Source organism: Camarhynchus parvulus, chromosome 26 (genome assembly GCF_901933205.1).
Source record: "Camarhynchus parvulus chromosome 26, STF_HiC, whole genome shotgun sequence".
Taxonomy (NCBI): Eukaryota; Metazoa; Chordata; class Aves; order Passeriformes; family Thraupidae; genus Camarhynchus; species Camarhynchus parvulus.
Window position 1 is genome coordinate 283,186 of NC_044596.1, and position 16,402 is coordinate 299,587.

At 55.4% G+C, this 16,402-nt stretch overlaps 1 protein-coding gene across 1 annotated transcript; it reads right to left on the minus strand.

Annotated features, from left to right (window-relative positions):
* Positions 1-1,576: 1,576 nt before the first annotated feature.
* DENND2D (DENN domain containing 2D) lies at positions 1,577-13,955 on the minus strand. Its single transcript, XM_030965769.1, is given in 13 exon segments — positions 1,577-2,096; positions 3,825-4,064; positions 4,478-4,568; positions 5,191-5,232; positions 5,692-5,869; positions 6,002-6,150; positions 8,075-8,215; positions 8,306-8,383; positions 9,478-9,547; positions 9,668-9,780; positions 10,293-10,477; positions 13,596-13,692; positions 13,695-13,955. Coding segments are annotated over 13 exon segments (1,614 nt in total). The 5' UTR covers positions 13,863-13,955; the 3' UTR covers positions 1,577-2,034.
* Positions 13,956-16,402: the final 2,447 nt, after the last annotated feature.

The window sequence follows — 16,402 nt, forward strand, 5'->3', positions numbered from 1 at the left end:
TTGTTTGTGATATGTGCCCTTGATTTTCCACACCGTTTTCTGCTGTCAGTTGAACTTTGAAAACTAAATATGATAAAAATCCCCCAGAAAAATACCACTAACATTTAATTTCCTGTAGTTAACCCTGTACTCTCTCTACCCATGATGGGGAACTTATGGAGCCAGAGAAGACACCTCCAGTGCCAAAAATCCCCTTTTTTCCTAACAAATAATTCCTGTTCCCCCTCCAAACACATGTGAGGCTGAACAACAAATTGACAATTTTCTTTCAGCAGGCCTGGAGATTTTCACTGCTGTTTGTGCCCTATGTCCAGCTGTGTTTCTGTCACATTTGTGCCTGACTGGACAAAGGGTTCAAAAGTAAATATCCTTTATCTCTCTTGTTTGGGTGGATGTTGCCCAGCTCTGAGAGTAAAAGCCAACTGGCAGCCTGGTGGATTTCAGTTCTTGTGCTAAATCCCCCACTGGGGCTTCCAGTAGCACTGCAGAAGTTGTATTAAACTGATTTGGAGCCAGGGGAGGAGGCATCAAGGTGCTCAGAGGGATGAAGCAGCTCTGCTGTGAGGACAGGCTGAGAATTGGTATTGTTCAGTCTGGAGAAGAGAACCTCTGAGGTGACCTAATTGTGTGCTTTCAGTACCTGAAGGAACCACAAGAAGGAGGGAGACAGACTGTGGACAAGGCCTGGAGTGGCAGGACAAGGGGAATGGATTCCCACTGGCAGAGGGCAGGCTTACATGGGATATTGGGGAGAAATTGTTCCCTGTGAGGGTGGGGAGGTCCTGACACAACAGAGCAGCTGTGGCTGCCCCTGGATCCCTGGAAGTGTCCAAGGCCAGGTTGGATGGGGCTTGGAGCAACCTGGGATAGTGAAAGGTGTGGAAGGTGTGCTCATGGCAGGAGGTGGAACTGGGTGATCATGAACATCCATCCCAAAACAGTCTGAGATTCCATGATTCCAGGATATTTTTGATATTTTGATGCCTGGTGGGTACCAAGTGATATGACAGCCTGGCTGTAACATCCCAGAGAGGAGAAGAATGAAGCTCTGCCTTCATTCCCAACCTTTGCTGGGAGAAGTACCTGGGTTGGGTTTCTGTGGATGGCACCAGTCAGATCTGCAGCCCCAGCCCAGCCTCCCTGCTGCAATATTTATTTCCTGGGGGAGTGTGTTCAGAAAGGAGAACTGTCATTTAGCTTTAATCTGCTGCTGGCCTCACATTTCAGAGAGGAATTGCGAGGTTTTAAGAGAAGTTGGCACCAAAATCAGACCCAAGGAGGATGGTGACACGTTTTACTCTGGGATGGAACAAATCCTTCCTCCCTCCCTGAAGCTGTTGATCAGCTGTTTCCCCTTGACACCCCACAGCCATGTGGCCTTCACAGTTTGCTCCAGCACAAATAAATAACCTGCTGGAAATGAGTATTTTTGTTTCCTTGGAAAGCCAAACTTGGCTCTATGTGGCACCAGTGATGCAGCAGCTGTGAGAGAGGAAACCACAAACACCACCCCCCCCGCCACCTGCTCCTGCTGATGTTCAACAATGGCTTAATAAAACAATATAAATTAAAACAATATAAACCAGTTGTTAATAACAAACCCTCAGGAACTGTGCAGTGGGATGTTCCTTATTTGCAAAGCCCTGGTTTGTTTTAATGAGAAGTAACACTATTTCCTACTCATCCTTTTTTTTTTTCTCCCTTCTAATAATTACCCCAAACCCCTGCTGTCCTGCAACCAGCCCTGGCTGCCCTCGCTCTGTGTGAGGTGTTGGCAGGACAAGAACTGTGCAGGGCCAAGCACTGGGAGTCACAGTCTGTCCCTGGAGTGACCAAGAGTGGGAAGGAAATCCCAGCCTGGCACTGGTTCTGTGCAAAGAGTTTTCCAGTGCAACGATGCCCTGAGAAAGAAAGGGTGCTCAGTGCTGCCCAGGCAGCTCAGGAGTCCCAGGTGGGCAGGAACAGAGTCCAGTATGGTGCTGCTGGCAGGGATGTGTCAATCCCAGTCCTGCTCCCCTTCTCCCACTCGGGACTTCAGGAGTCCCTTCTGTGCTTCTTCTGTTCATGGTACTCTATTATTTTCTGCTGGAAATATGCTGTGGAGGAAAAAAAGGTCATGGGTGAGGTGCTGGTGTTTGGAATGGGGGATACTGGGCTGCCCAGCCTGAATCCTGGGAAGTGTTTGTGTCCCAAGCCATCCTGGGTTACAGAGGACCTGGGGCAAATGTGGAAATGAAGTGTCCAAGGCAGGTTGGACGGGGCTTGGAGCAACCTGGGATTGTGGAAGGTGTGCCTGCCATGGCAGGGGGTGGAACCAGATGCCCTTTGTCCTGGGTTGACTATATGATGCTTTTATCCCCAAATCGTCTCATTGGTTTATGCTGAATAATAATAAGTTTTGCACCTTTAAGACTTGTTGCAGAGAGTGAAAGGGGGGAGAGAAGAATCGCACAGTTTTTTTTCCTCAGACATTGCACGTACTCCCCCGCATTCCTGCTCCAGGACTGTGTTGTCTGCGGACAGACAGACGGCAGGACAGAGAGCTCTCCTTTTGCTTTTAGTTAGTTTTAGCTGGCTGAGGCAAAGAAGAGTCCCTGGACTGTGGTTTTTCTTTTCCTTTTCTTTGGACCTCTTGGAACCTGCTCTGGACTGAACACCCAGGGGAGCACCGGCAGCTCACACCTGTGGCCACCGGGCCAGGCCGGGCCTGGCCTGCGACAATTCCAGCACCAGAAGGACTGATAAGAGACTGAGTGAGCTGGGCTGCAACCCGGGGGGTTTTCTCAGTTGGTCATCTCTTTTAGAGCTGCAAGGGGTTTTATTGTTTTAATATTGTTAGGTTCTATTGTTTAATAAACAGCTTTTTTCCACTTTTCTCCAAGGAGGTATTTTCTCCCGGACTGGTTGTGGGGGGGAGGGGCCGATTGAATTTATCTTCCTACTAGAGCCCCTCTGGGGACTCTCTCTCCCAAAATTTTGCTCTAAACCAAGACACCCTTTAAAGGTCCCTCCAACCCAGTTTGCTGTAATTTTGGGATTCTGTAAGTCTGTGAAATGGGGATGGTTGCTATCCCTCTCTTTCTCCCCAGGTTTGCCCCATAAGGTCTCACATAAAAGGGCAGAGAAGCAGCACCTGAGGCAGTCCCCCAGGTGGGGTGGCAGATCCCAGCCCAGGATGTCTCCATCCAGAAATACAGTTTTTGGGTGGTTTCCTCCACCTCCACTGCCCATTTGTGTGTGTGCCAGGCTGGGAGGAGGCTCAGCTCTGCGCTGTAAATCCCCGGGAAGGGGGAAGGACCAGCCCGGCTGCCACGGAGTTAGGGGCTGAGCTGAGTTGGGCTCCTGGCAGTTGCTGCTGTGCCCAAGCCAAATATTGGTGCTGCTGCCACTTGCTTGCCTCAACACAGAGCTCCCAGTGAGCTGGCCCCAGCTCCAGGCAAGTGACAAGATCTAAAATGAATCATAGAGTCCAGAATCCCACGCTGGTTTGAGTTGGAAGGGAACTTTAAGCTAATCCAGTTTCAAACTCTGCCCTGGCAGAGACAACTTCCACTAGGCGAGTTTGCTTCAAGCCCCATCCAAAGTGGCCTTAGACACTTCCCGGGATGGGGAGTCACAAATGAGGATTTTTTCTTTTTGCTTGACAGGTATGGAGAAATGAGGCCATTGAGAGCAAACAGAATCTGCTCAGCACCCTGAGCACCCTCAGCTCAGGCTGCATCCCACCCCTCACCAGGCACGAGGCATCTCTGCCCCTAAACCAACCAGCCCAGGGTTCCACAGAGCCCACTCCACAGAGGGGGGATGAGAAATGCGACCATTACCTTCCTGGGGGATCCTGCTCTTCTCCGCTTCCTCAATAAATAGGGAGAACATGTTTGTCTTCACAAACTTCTTCAGGAGCCGGCGGCAGCTCTTGGAGGCGATGGCCTTGCAAAAGTTTCGTTCCTGGAAGCTGCCAGAGCCACTCCTGCCCCACTTGATGTGGGAGCCATAGTGCCCCACCAGGCGCACAAAGAACTGCACGAAGGCCTCTGACACCAGGGCATTCACCTGCTCCGAGGCTGGAGGGGACACAGAGCACGAGAGGTGGGCATGAGACCTCTGAACACACAGCATGGGCTTCTGCTAACCTGGCCTGTGTTTGCATCCCCAGGAGTTACTTGCTTAGAGCCTTCTTCTGCCACTAATCAAGGATCAGACTAATTTTGCTGAGGGAACCCTGGCTTTCCAGGGTGTTGCTTTCCAGGGTGGCACCATCTTAATGTTCTAAATATTAGCAAAAATTCATTTTTCCAGCAGAATTATCTGTTCCTGCTCTCGTGTTTAAAAGGATGGAGGAAAACCCAACGGATCACCCCTGCAAATAGGGGCAGAAACATCCCAGACCAGGTAACTTTAGGAAACTCCCTTGGCTGAAGTTTCTAGCCATGGAGAGGGCAGATCAGGGCTCTTTTACCATCACAGACATCCTTACTGTGCACGTTGTTGTTGTTGTTGTGCCTGTTCAGAGATATCAGCATCTCATTCTGCAGCTTTCCAGGCAGGATCTCCTCCTCATCCCCCACCTGGAAGGCAATGGGGCCGTGAAGCACTGGAGAGAATCCAGCTCAGGGGGCCAGGGGTTGGTGCAGCCCATCAGTGGGGCTGTCAAAGTTCATTAATTAATCATCATCACAATGTCCTGCAGAGATGTGGGTGTGGGATATCCAGTGCATGGACCCTGTTGTTCTGGTCAAAAGCCAGGAGCAGTGGCTGTAGACATCCCCACTTGGGATGTTCCCCCTGGGAGGGTGCCACTGGAGATGGCTCTGCCCCCAAAATCATAGAACCACAAAATCCCAGAGAGGTTTGGGTTAGAAGAGACCTTAAAGCTCATCCCATTCCACCCTCTGCCATGGGCAGGGACATTTTCCACTAGACTACATTGCTCCAAGCTCCATCCAGCTTAGCCCTGGACACTTTCAGGGATCCAGGGGCAGCCACAGCTTCTGTGGGCAATCTGGGCCAGGGCTTCACCACCCTCACAGGGAAGAATTCCTTCCCAAAATCCCATCTAACCCTGCCCTCTGGCAGTTTGAAGCCATTTAAAAATGTGGAAGCTGCCAGGTAGCTGACACAAAGGAGAAAAGGCCCTTCTGGGGTTATCCAGGCCACCCCCAGCCCCACACCCACCCAGGGAGGACCTACCGCCCGGATGATCTTCCCTTCACAGAGATCAACTATCAGAGCCTGAAAGAGAGAAGGGAGGGAGCAGGTTTAGCCCTGCCAGGGCACCTGGGCTTCCTCCCACCCATTCTGGGATGGGTCTGGTGTGTCACCAGCCCGTGAGGGGGGCAGGAGAGGGATCAGCCCCTCTCTGCAGGAGGGACCTGGGCAGGGGGACCAGGGCATTTCCCACAAGGACAATTTTTGCTGCAGGTTTGGTGGCTTGTCCCCACACAGCTTTCCTCTGCTTCAAGACCGGGATGACCCCAAAAGCAGCTCCTGGAGCACAGGGGCAGGGCAGCTCCCAGGGGAATGTGGAGGTAACAAACACCCCAGGTGCCAACAGGAGGGGACATAGAGGACACCCTAATTTCCAGCCTCCCTGGATAGAAAAAGGGCACAGAGCCCCAGGGCCAAGCCAGACCTGGGGACACAGATGAACTGATGGCTCCACCCAGCTGCCCTCCCCTCCAGATGAAATACCTCCTCCATTGGCTGCTCCAGGACCCGCTGCAGGTGCCGCATCTGGATGCCGACCATGAAGGGTGTGGGGCAGCACACGGTGTCCAGCAGGCACTCGGGGAGCACGGGGATGTAGGTGTGAGCCCAGGTGAAGGGGTACAGGAGAGCAGCCACAGCGTGGATACACTGGGACAGGACACTGTGGGACAGGCAGCCAGCAGTGATATCATGGAAGGAGGAGGGAACACCCCACCTCCAGCTCTGCTGTGTCCTGTGCCACTTCAAGGGCATTTTTTATGGGCATTTTTATAACCAAGAGATCAGGACCCACCTCAGCTCCTCAGCCAGGAAGATGAGCCGTCTCTCCAACATGGCAGAGGCGAAGATGTGCAGGATGAGGTGCGGGCTGAGTCGCTGGAGCAGAGCCTGGAACTCCACGTGCTCCAGGTGGGCATCCACAGGCCGTGTGAGCTCGATGAGCTGCCAAGGAAGAGCCATGGAACCCCAGCTTAGGAGGGGCAACACTCCCCCCGTCCTGCCCTGGCCTCCTGAGAAGGTGATTTGGAAGCAATTCATGACCCAGTGTTGCAGCATCTGCACTGTGTCCATGTAGAAGGGACAAGCTCCATTTCATCCTGCCAGGAGATTCAGCCTGTGCAGCACTGAGAGCTCGGGGAAACCATCAGTGATGAGCACTGTGGGGCTCTTTATTGGGGCACTGGATTTTTAACCCAAATGCCTCTTTTCTCCAGTGCTCCCACGTCCCTGGAGAGGGGGGCAGGGACATGTCCCATCTCAGTGTCTGAGAGGTCATCTGTGAGCTGCCAGGAAAGAGAGCAGTGGGGAGGGCACGGCTCCTACAAATGCCACAAACCCTTCCTCTAAAGTCTCTCTGGCAGGGTCAGCCTGGCAATTCCCGGCTAAGATGCCCCAAAAGTGAGGGACCTAATAGATGCTTGCAGGCAGGCTGGCTACTCAGCTGCATTTGCCCACAAGCCTCCCAATTCCATCAATCCCCATGGCAGCCAGACCTGGTGAGTACTGAAGGGTTAACAGGACTGTGCAGCTCATGACACAGTCCTGGCCCTTCTCCCCATCCTTCAGGATGAAAATTCCCTTCTCCACATGCTTTTCCACCAAAGCAGCATCTTCCAGCCAGCAGCATCAGGCTTGGCTGGGCTTCACAGCCCCTTTCCAGCACAAATCCTGCCCCATCCCCACCTCAGCCCATGCAGTACCCAGAATTTATTTCCCCTCCTTTCCTGGTCTCAGTGATTTCCTTGCTCCAGACCCTGCCCAGAGCCCCAGAGTGCAGCTCTTTTGAAGAACATCCCCATTCCTCCTCCCTCTGGCAGCCCAGGCTGTGCTTCCAACCATGGCCCTGGGACAGAGCATTGAGCAACCTGCAAAGTCTTGCACAAGCTCCCTGGATTAAGAAATGGCTTAGATCACCAGCTGCTAAATTGCTCTAGAGAGAAGGGATCCTGCTTTCAGGCCCTCCCTGGCACATCCACGGGATGCTCAGCATTGAGGGTATTTTGCCCAGTGCCAGAGTGGATTTTACCTATTTTTCCAGCTTGGCTTTGCCACATGAAAAGAAAAAGCAAATTAAAAAGCTCTTCCCGTGCAAGTCTGGGCTGTGTGTGGGCGCAATGAGATCATCTCATCCATGCCTGGATCAGATCTTTTCTCTACATGAGAAGACTGGGCTTGTCACACACCTGCACCTGCCTGGGGGCTGAACCAGGCAGGAATTAAGACTGGGAGTTGAGTACAGTGGTATGGAGAAAAGTATAATCATGCAATCATGGAATCATGAGGGCTGGAAAAGCCTTCTAAGAGCCCTCTAAGATTATGAACTCCATGTTCACCCCCAACCCCATCCCCAAGTGCCACATTCACGTGTGTTTTGAACACTTCTAGGGATGGTGATTCCACCACTGCACTGGACAGGCGGTGCCAGTGCCTGACCACCTCTTCTGGGAAGGAATTTGCAGCGCAAACCAGCCCTGGCACCACTGTGCTTCCCAACCTGCCAGAGGAGCGGGCGCTGGCTCAGGAGCAGCTCCCAGCCCCTGGGGCGCAACATCCTGCTCTGGCAACAGGGCCAGGCAGGTCCCAACATAGAATATGGAGAGGTTTTTGTGCAGCAGTTCCAGCTTCAGCCTGGGGGAGCTGCAGAGGTTGCAAAGATGGAGCAGCATCTCCTGGGGATGGGCTCCATCCTCATCCTCACTGCTCGCCTCCTGGATCAGGAGAGAGGTAACTCCCATCTCCCCAAGCAATGAGGCCTCTGGCAGCCTCACCCACCCTGCCCTGCTATGGTCAGCACCCCTGGGTGCTGCAGGGGTGGAGGATGCTCCCAGGTGTAGACCAGGAGGTGCCCCCTGGGTCCCCTACCAACCTCTGTGCCGGACTCGGGGATGAAGCTTTTGATGGTGACAGTTTTCCCTGGGGCGGGGAAGGGCGACTCCCGCAGGCCCTGCATGAAGGGGTAGATCACTGCCATGGAGATCTGGCGCCTCTTCTCCACCTCGTCCAGGATCTGGGTGAGAAAGATGTGAGCTGGGAATCCCCAGCAGATAAAGCAGCAGTTGCCAGGGCCACCACTGGGCCAGAGCCACCACGTCCCTACCTTAGAGAAGAGCCCAAAGCAGCCCAGGCAGCTGATGATGCAGAAAACCTCGGGGAGTCGGACACCACGCCCGGATGGCTGGAAGAGTGTGGGAAAAGGATCTGAGCATCTCCCAGCCCCCTGCACCAGCTCCACTCTCCAAAGGGATCCTCACTTGCTCCCCTCAAATTCCCAGTCACTCACTGGGAGATTTTCAAAGCTAGGGCCAAGGCCAATGATGCAGCTGATGCTGGAAAAGCAGAGGGTGCCCAGAGAAGGTGATTTGGGTGCCTAAGTTGTTAATTATTTCGGTGCAAAGTCCTTTGGCATATTTGCAAACTGTCCTCCCATCCAGGCACACATTCTCCAAGACACCCTGCCCCACCATCCTTGGGGTTAATCCTGCCTCCTGCTGCAACAGGGGCCACTGGGATGAGTTCTTTGCCTTTTTTTCCCTTTTCAAGTGGACTATCCTGGGTCTGTTTGCTCTTTTCAGCCCTCCAGACATCCAGTTCCAACAGCCTGAGCTCATCCCTGGATGCTGAAATGGGAAGGTGCACCAGGATGAAGGGGTGGTGGATCCAGCTGTGGCACAGGGATGTCCTCCTGGATTTATGTCCCTGTTCAAAGCAGCAGCCAGGGGAGACCATTGCATCTCAGAGACCCTGAGCTGGTCAAACCCATGAGTTGAGAAACAGCCACTGCTCAGATGCAGCTTTTGGGGATGGGGCTGAGGGCTCCTAGCTCCTTGGTACCTGGATGGCTGCACTGACATTCCCATCCTGATCCCAAGTGGGATTTGCAGCCATCCTGACCACTGCAGACATGGGAAAGGAGCCAGGGAAGCTGTGGAAGCCAGTGGGGAATCACAGAACTGTTAAGTTTGGAAAAGCCCTCCACGATCTCGAAGTCCAAAAGCAGCCCAGCACCACCATATGCACCCCTAAACCATATCCCCAGGTGCCACATCCACAGGCTTTGTGAACACTCATTGTTTCCTCCATCCGAGTTATGCCTCAGCAGAGAGCTTTAAAAACCCCTCTGGGTCCCCTCTTGCTGCTCCTCATCACTGTGGTCAAGGCCAGTGGCTTTCTGAGGAGCTGAACTCTGGGCCTGGCAGGAGGTGACATGTCCCCCCGTGGGGAGGGGGTGACAGTGACACCCCCAGTGGGTGTGGGGAGGGGAGGGCTCACCAGCAGCCGCCTGCAGTAGCCAATCTTCCTGCTGCCATCCACGTTTGTCAGGACAAAGGAAAAGGTTTCGCTGCAAGGAGAGAAAACATGGGGCTGGGATGAGCTGGGCTGGGCTGGGCTGCTCCTTCCAGCCCTCGGGAGTCCAGCAGGGGTGGGGACCCCAGCCCAGACCCTGCAGTGGAGCAGGTACCTGATGAACTCAGTGATAGGTGCCCAGTTGTTGCCGTCGGGGAAGCAGAAGAGGGGGATGGCTTGAAGGAGACGTTCCTCCTCCTCCTTCTGGCCCTTCAGCAAGTTCTCACGCTGGGTGGAAGTGATGCCAAGAGTCAGGGACATGGAGGGTCCCCATTGTCACCAGGAATGGGGTGGGATTCAGTGGAATGAGGTCTGCCCCAAAGAGACCCCTGCCTCTGAATGATGCAGAAGGGACCTGCACATGTCTGGACAAGCACCTCCCAAAAATCCCATGGACAGTGAGGCAAAGCAGAAGGACCCTCTGCAAATGTGATCTCTTCCTGTGCCACCTCCCTGAGATGTGATTTCCCCACTGTGGTCTCCCTTTTTGGGACAGGAGGCCAGGGAGAGCCCCTGGAGTTTTCTCCTGGGGTGTGTGGCCCTGGGCTGGGATCATGGGGAGGGACAGATGGTCCCAGCAACCCCAAGCCGGGGCAGGCAAAGCCCTGGGGTCTGGGACGGTGACTCAAGAGCATGGGGCACTTTTCTCCTTCCATAGTTTTAATGATGGGAAAGGAACAACATCCCTTTCTCCTCTAAATGCGGAAAACTAATCTTATCAGAAACACAGGACTAAATACCTTTGGGAATTGGTAGGTTATCTTGGGTTCATAATGTCCATCTGGCATCTTCTTCAGTGACACCACCACCAGGTACTCAAAGAAGAACTGTCCGGCAGAGTAGAAGACTGAGCTCCGCTCCCCCTGCTTCCCCTGTGGTACCTGTGGGGGGGTGTTTTCCGCAGCAGAGGCCCCATCTTTTCCTTCTGTAGCCAAAAAGATCCCAAAAAAATCTGATCAGAGTGCAATGAAAGGTCTGAGGGTAAGGGAGGAGTTGCAGAGTTACATGTGAACTGGCTGAAGGGAACCAGGTCCTGGTGCCCAGAACTTTTGGCCCCAAAAATGGGGACACGAAAAGGAAAGAGAAATGGCTTTTATGAGTCTTTTAGGGAAAATCCTGACACCCCCAGCCTTCCTTTGCCCCAGCCCAGTGAGGGCAGAAGGATGCTCAGAGCAAAGCAGACACAAGGAATGAGGAGAGCAGATGGGCTCTGCATTAAACATGGGCAGGGAGGTGTGGGAATGTGTTTATAGCAGTTCATTTTACTCTCTTAGGAGAAGTAAACAGCAACAAGTAAACAGCCCAGATCTTGTTTGAGCACCTCCTAAAGCTCCAGTCAGATGAATCCCAGCCTCTCCCTGCCAGGGAACTGCTGATTGCAAATGAGCTACTGGAGGGTTTTCCCTAAACCAAAGCAGTTCCTGGAGATTACAGCCCAGTTCTTGTTGGGCTGGTTGGGGAGGGCAGCTGGGAAGCATCAGCAGGCACACCCTGAACAACCAGGAATAGGAGGGAAAAGAGCCCCATCCAGCATCTCCAAGGGCCCTGGCATGGCCACAGTGGGACAGTGAGATCCGAGGGCTGGAAAGGAGAGGAGTTAAATGCTGGACAGAGGCTGCAGCCAGGCCAGGCCACAGCTCTTCCCTCTGCCAGAGGCCACTTCTGCCTCCCTTTATACCTTGTTCCCTTGTTCTTGATACAGAAACTGCCCCATCTCTGATTACGGTGGGGAGCAGAAAAGTTGAGCTGCTCTTTTCGGAACAGCAAGGAAAATAAATATGTGGCTGGATGAGATTACTGGCTCTTGCAGTTTGTCCCCAGACCCGAGAGTTTGTCCCTGAGCTCTTCTAGTTGTGCCACAGCTGGTTAGGGCAAGGCATGGCTGTGATCAGCTATTCCCATTATCCTTCTCCATGTATGGCAGTGCTCCAAAAGCAGCGCTGGTGGACACCCTGCCCACATGTCCCTCCAGCTCCAGAGATGCCTCCTTTAGTCTGGAATCACCTCTCCAGCCTTTGGTTCCAGGTCACTGGGAGCTGATGGGAACAGAAGGCTCATAGGAGGAGGTGACACTCATGGTCCCATCACAGGATGCTCCTTCCCAGGGACCAGGAATTCCTTTCCCAGCCTGGGGTGGGGGGATGCTCAAAGCCACCCCTTTGTGCACCCTGGGGCTGCCTCACCTCCACTTACAAAGTCCTTCCTCTTTGGCAAGGTGAAATTCATCCCAAAGGGGCCCCTTTGCAGCAGGTGAAGGATGAGACCTGGCTGAGGATACCTCTGGTTTATCCTCATTGGGGATCATCCTGGACCTGCCCAAGGAGGGGCCCCAGGCCAGGAAAAAGGTTCACAAGATGTGCATTGCTTCTCCTGCTCTTCCTTGGGATGCTCCAGCAATGGCTTTGGTCTGCTCCCAGCTGTGGCCCAGGCAGGGGGTTCTTGTTGGGGGACGCCAGGGAAGAAGGCTGGTGTCATGGCAGGGCTGCTGGTGTCCCCCATCCACGCTGGACACTTGGACACTGGCACTGGCTGTTTTCCCATCACCAGGACAAGATTAAAGTGCAGTTAACTCCCGCCAATCCAGTCTCATTCTGCATTTCATAGAAGGACAGATCTGCTCTTCAGCAAGGACTGCATTTGCATTTTGTCCATGGGGTTTAGAAGCAAACAAGCCAAACCTGCTGCTCTGGAGAGCCTGGCCTTGCCAGGCTCCAACTCTGCCTCTCCCACGTGGAAGTGTGGATCCCCCAGCAGCACCAGGTCTGGCTGCAAAGCCCTCACTGGTGGAGCCGAAATCCCTTCAAGACCACAACTCCCATCCCTGGGCTGGAAGATGAGCTCCAGAGATGTAAGGAGTGAACTGCCAGGCAGGCTGAATGTGGCATCAGAGATCCCAGCACTGTCCCAGACCGGCAGGGCTCACAGTGTCTCCCGGGAACGTAAGCCAGGGTCACAAGAGCCAATGACTCTCCCATAGCCCATGTCAGGAAGATTCAGGGAGCGCCCCCGCCCCCAGCACTGAGTGAGAGCACCCCCTGCGAGGAGGGGAAGGAGGCGGTGGCCGGGGTGCTCTCGCAGCTCCCGGATGGAAAGTGGCTGCCGGTGACGTGGATCTTCACCCTTCCATCCACCGGGCACGGAGAGGGCAAAGGCTGCCGCGAGCTTTTCTTATCGCCGAGGGCTGCGCTCAGCCCCGCTCTGCCTGTGGCACAACCGGTTTCTTTCCTCCCGGAAAACTCCCGACCTCTGGTGTGCCAAGGTTTCCCGACCTGGTCTGCGGGGGAGCTCAGCCTCCCGTGCCGCCCAGCGGCCCACCTGCCCCAGCGGAGAGGAAACGGCTTTGGCTTTATCGAACCTCGGGCAACACCGAGCTCTTGCGGAGCCAGAGCCAGCACAAAACAGACGGGGAGGGGAGCGCAGTAAGCCTCCCCAGTCCATAGATTGCTCCAACCTGCTTTGTTCTGCTTTGAGATACGGCAGCCAGAAAACTCTGATGATCCTTTCGGTATCTCGGAAAAGATCACAAATCCCAAAGGACCAATTTCTGCAGCGCCTTCTGAAGGCTCTGCAACACCCGGCTGTCCTGAGGGGCACCGTCTCCCTCGCGGGTCCCCCACGGACCCTCACGGCTGTCCCAGATGCCACGGCATGCCCTGCGATCCCCGTTCAGCGGGCATGTGGGGAGACAGGGCATCTGTGGGGCCGGGGATCCCTGCGGCTGGCTGGGGTGGGCTCAGCAGGGAAGGGGTAGGTTCCCGGGAGATGGGGTGCAGCTCTCGGGATGGGTTGAACCCCCGAGAACGGAGCAAGAGATGCGGCGAGTCCCGGGGCAGCCGGCCCGAGCTGGGTTCCGTGGGGTGCGGTGAGAACAGGGCTGGAGGGACCGAGCCGCTGCCGCCGTTCCCCCGGCGCGGTCGCGCTGCGCTGCCCGGGACCATCCCCGCTCCGCCGGCAGCCGCGGCACCGGGGATGGACCTGTCCTAACAGCGAAACTGACACCGACACCGGCACCGGCACCTCCCGGAGCCCCTCCCGCCCCTCACCTCTGCGGCCGGCGCGCCGCAGGCTCCGTCGCAAGAAGTTGCCGATGGAAGCCATGGTGGTCCCGGTGCGGCCCCGGCCCGGCCCGGCCCGGCGGGGAGAGCTCGGCTTCCGCCCGCCGCGCTTTCGCTTTGCCGGGGGAGGAGGGGCGGAGAGGAGGAGGAGCGGGGAACCGGGCAACACCTGGCACCGGCCGGGCACGGGAGACTCGTCCGGGGAGAGCGGGCACTGGGGACGGGGTAGTCCGGGAAACCGGGAGAAACGGGCATGGGGGGCCCGGGAGCATCGGGAATGAGGGGAGCGGGGAGCTGAGGATGCCAGGAGGAACTGGGGATGGGGGATACGGGAGTACAGGAATGGGGTACGGGAGGAACTGAGAATGAGAGTCCCTGGGGAGGAGGAGTCGGGAGCGCCTGGCACGGAAGTTCTGGAAACTGGATGGGGTCCTGGGGCTCGGGAATGAGAGGGGAAAGACCTGGGTGCAGAAGAGACAGAGTGGTACAGGGAGCACTGGGATCTGGGTCTGAGAGGGCACGATGGTCGTGGAGGCAGCGGGAATGGGGGAGCTGGGAACACCCCAGTTATAAGGATGCCAGGAGGAGCCAGACATGGGACATCCAGGAGAATCGGGCATCGGGACACCCGGAGCACCGGACACAGAGGGAGCTGAGCATCCCCTCAAACGGGGCTGGGCATCCTAGTGGGGAGCCGGCCTAGGCTGGGGCACAGAGTGGGAATCGGGGCATGGACACCTGGAACAAGGTTTGCCCTGCATCACAGGGGACAGAACACTCATTCCCCAGTGCTACAGCATTCCCTGCTCCAGCCTCCCGGCCTCCTCCAAGCCCTTTTTTCCCTGGGACCCCACCAGTGCCAGGACCAGTGCCCAGTGCAGCCTCTGCAGGGTCGGAGATGGCGCTGACCCGTCCCCTCCAGGGTACAGATGTGTCTCAGATGTGTCTCCAGGGTACAGATGTTTTGGTCTCTCACTCTGCAGCCAGCCCATCACTCGCTCCGGTGACTCCACCGTGCTTCAATCCCCTGTCGTGGGCTGCGAGCTCCTGCTGACCACTCAGGCACGCCAGCTTGGGGAGTGCTTCACCTCGGGCTGGCGTTTCCTCACCGGTCAGAGATTTATCCTCCCTCCCAGAGGTACTGAGAGGTGCTGTGTCCAGGTCTGGGGCTGGAGGCTGGTTGCCCTCTGCCTTCATTGCAGGAAGGAAGAGCAGTGTCCTGGTGCTGTGATCCGGGGGTTTCCCTGCCTTGGGCATGCCAGGACACTGTGGAGCTGCTCGGCTTTGCTGGGTGGTTTCACTGCTCTGCACACACCAACAGGGAAAGTCCCTTAAAAAACAATGATATCTTTAAAAGAAAAATCCCGGTTTCCCATTCTCAGCCTATCCACCAGTATTTCCTCTGCTGTTTTTCGGTAGTGCTTATGCAGTAACTAAGATCCATTCCAAACCAAACAATTCTCTGATCCAAAAACTGAAGTAATGAGTATCTTCTATGATCCTAATTAAACATGCAGAGGGACCTTGGGCACAGCTATGGGTTACCAGACTGCAGGTGTGATGAGCTGTGCACAGTTCTCAGCCCCAGTGCCGGTGTGAGGCTCTGTAGAACACCCTACACCAAATGTCCTCATCTCTTTTATTTTGCAACATCTCCCCTTCCTCTCCCTTTCCCAAGTGTGGGCTGGAGCCTGAGGATGGGTTTGGAGCCGGCAGGAATGGCCTTTGCCAGCTTGCAGAGGTGGTGGATGCTTCCAAAATTCATCCCCACTGGGACACGTGCCTCTGATTCAACCAGGAGGCTGCCTCCTCATTGGGCTTATCAGGGAATTGCTGGTCCAGGAGTCATTTTTCTGGCTAATTTTGAGTGGGTGGGAAAGCATTTGTGCTTCTCGGAGAAGAGGACAGTGTGTTTGTTTGTGCACAGGGCTTGTTCCCAGGACAAATTTCCTCTTGGCACAAAGGGAAAAGAAAAAGATAGGGGGTTTCCCCTCGATTTTGGAGAAATACGCCTGCTTCCTGGAAACTGGCGCCACCTTAGGAAAACAGCTGCTGCTTTCAGCCAGAAGAAAACCCCCGAAATGCTTTCATTTTATACCCATAAACAGAATTTTTTTTCCTGCTTTCTCCCTTTAAGGCAAGTCTCTGACTGCGATCCCGCCTCGATAACGCGGCCGTTCCGCTCAGGCGGGAGTAAAAGCCGCGTTCCAGCCGCAGAACCTCCCGCTCCTGAGGAAACACTGTCCCTTTGTGCCATTGCACAATCCAGCAAACCTTGCGTTGCTGAGAGAGGTTGAACTTTTGCATATTCCCACTGAAAGCTCCTTTCTGCGGGAATCCGGCCGCCCCTGGGACAACAAACGAGCGCATTGTGGGACCCTGGGGCCGCCGCGCTTCCCCCGCTCGCCGTCGCGCTGCTCTGCGGCCGCTGCCAAAGTCATTTCGCTTCCCTGATCAACCGCAGGGAGTTTTGTGTTTGGCTGCTTTTGCCTCCTTGAAGTCCCGGTGCTGCTGAATAGGCGCTGGAATGCGGCTTTCGGCAGGCACTGTGTGCTCAGACTGCAAATACCCCGCGGGACGGCACGGGACGGGACGGGAGGTGCCCGCACCGCCCTGGGGCGGCCTCATCGCTGCAGGGACCCTGCTTGCACCTCGGCTTCCTCCTCCTCCTCTGGGCTTGCAGCCCGAGCCCGAGCCCAGTGCACCTTCCCTGCTTCCCCATCCCCTCGCCGGGTGCCGGAGGAGCTCCGGTTCCCACTTTGCACCCAGGCTGGCATCGGGGCTTAGACACGGAG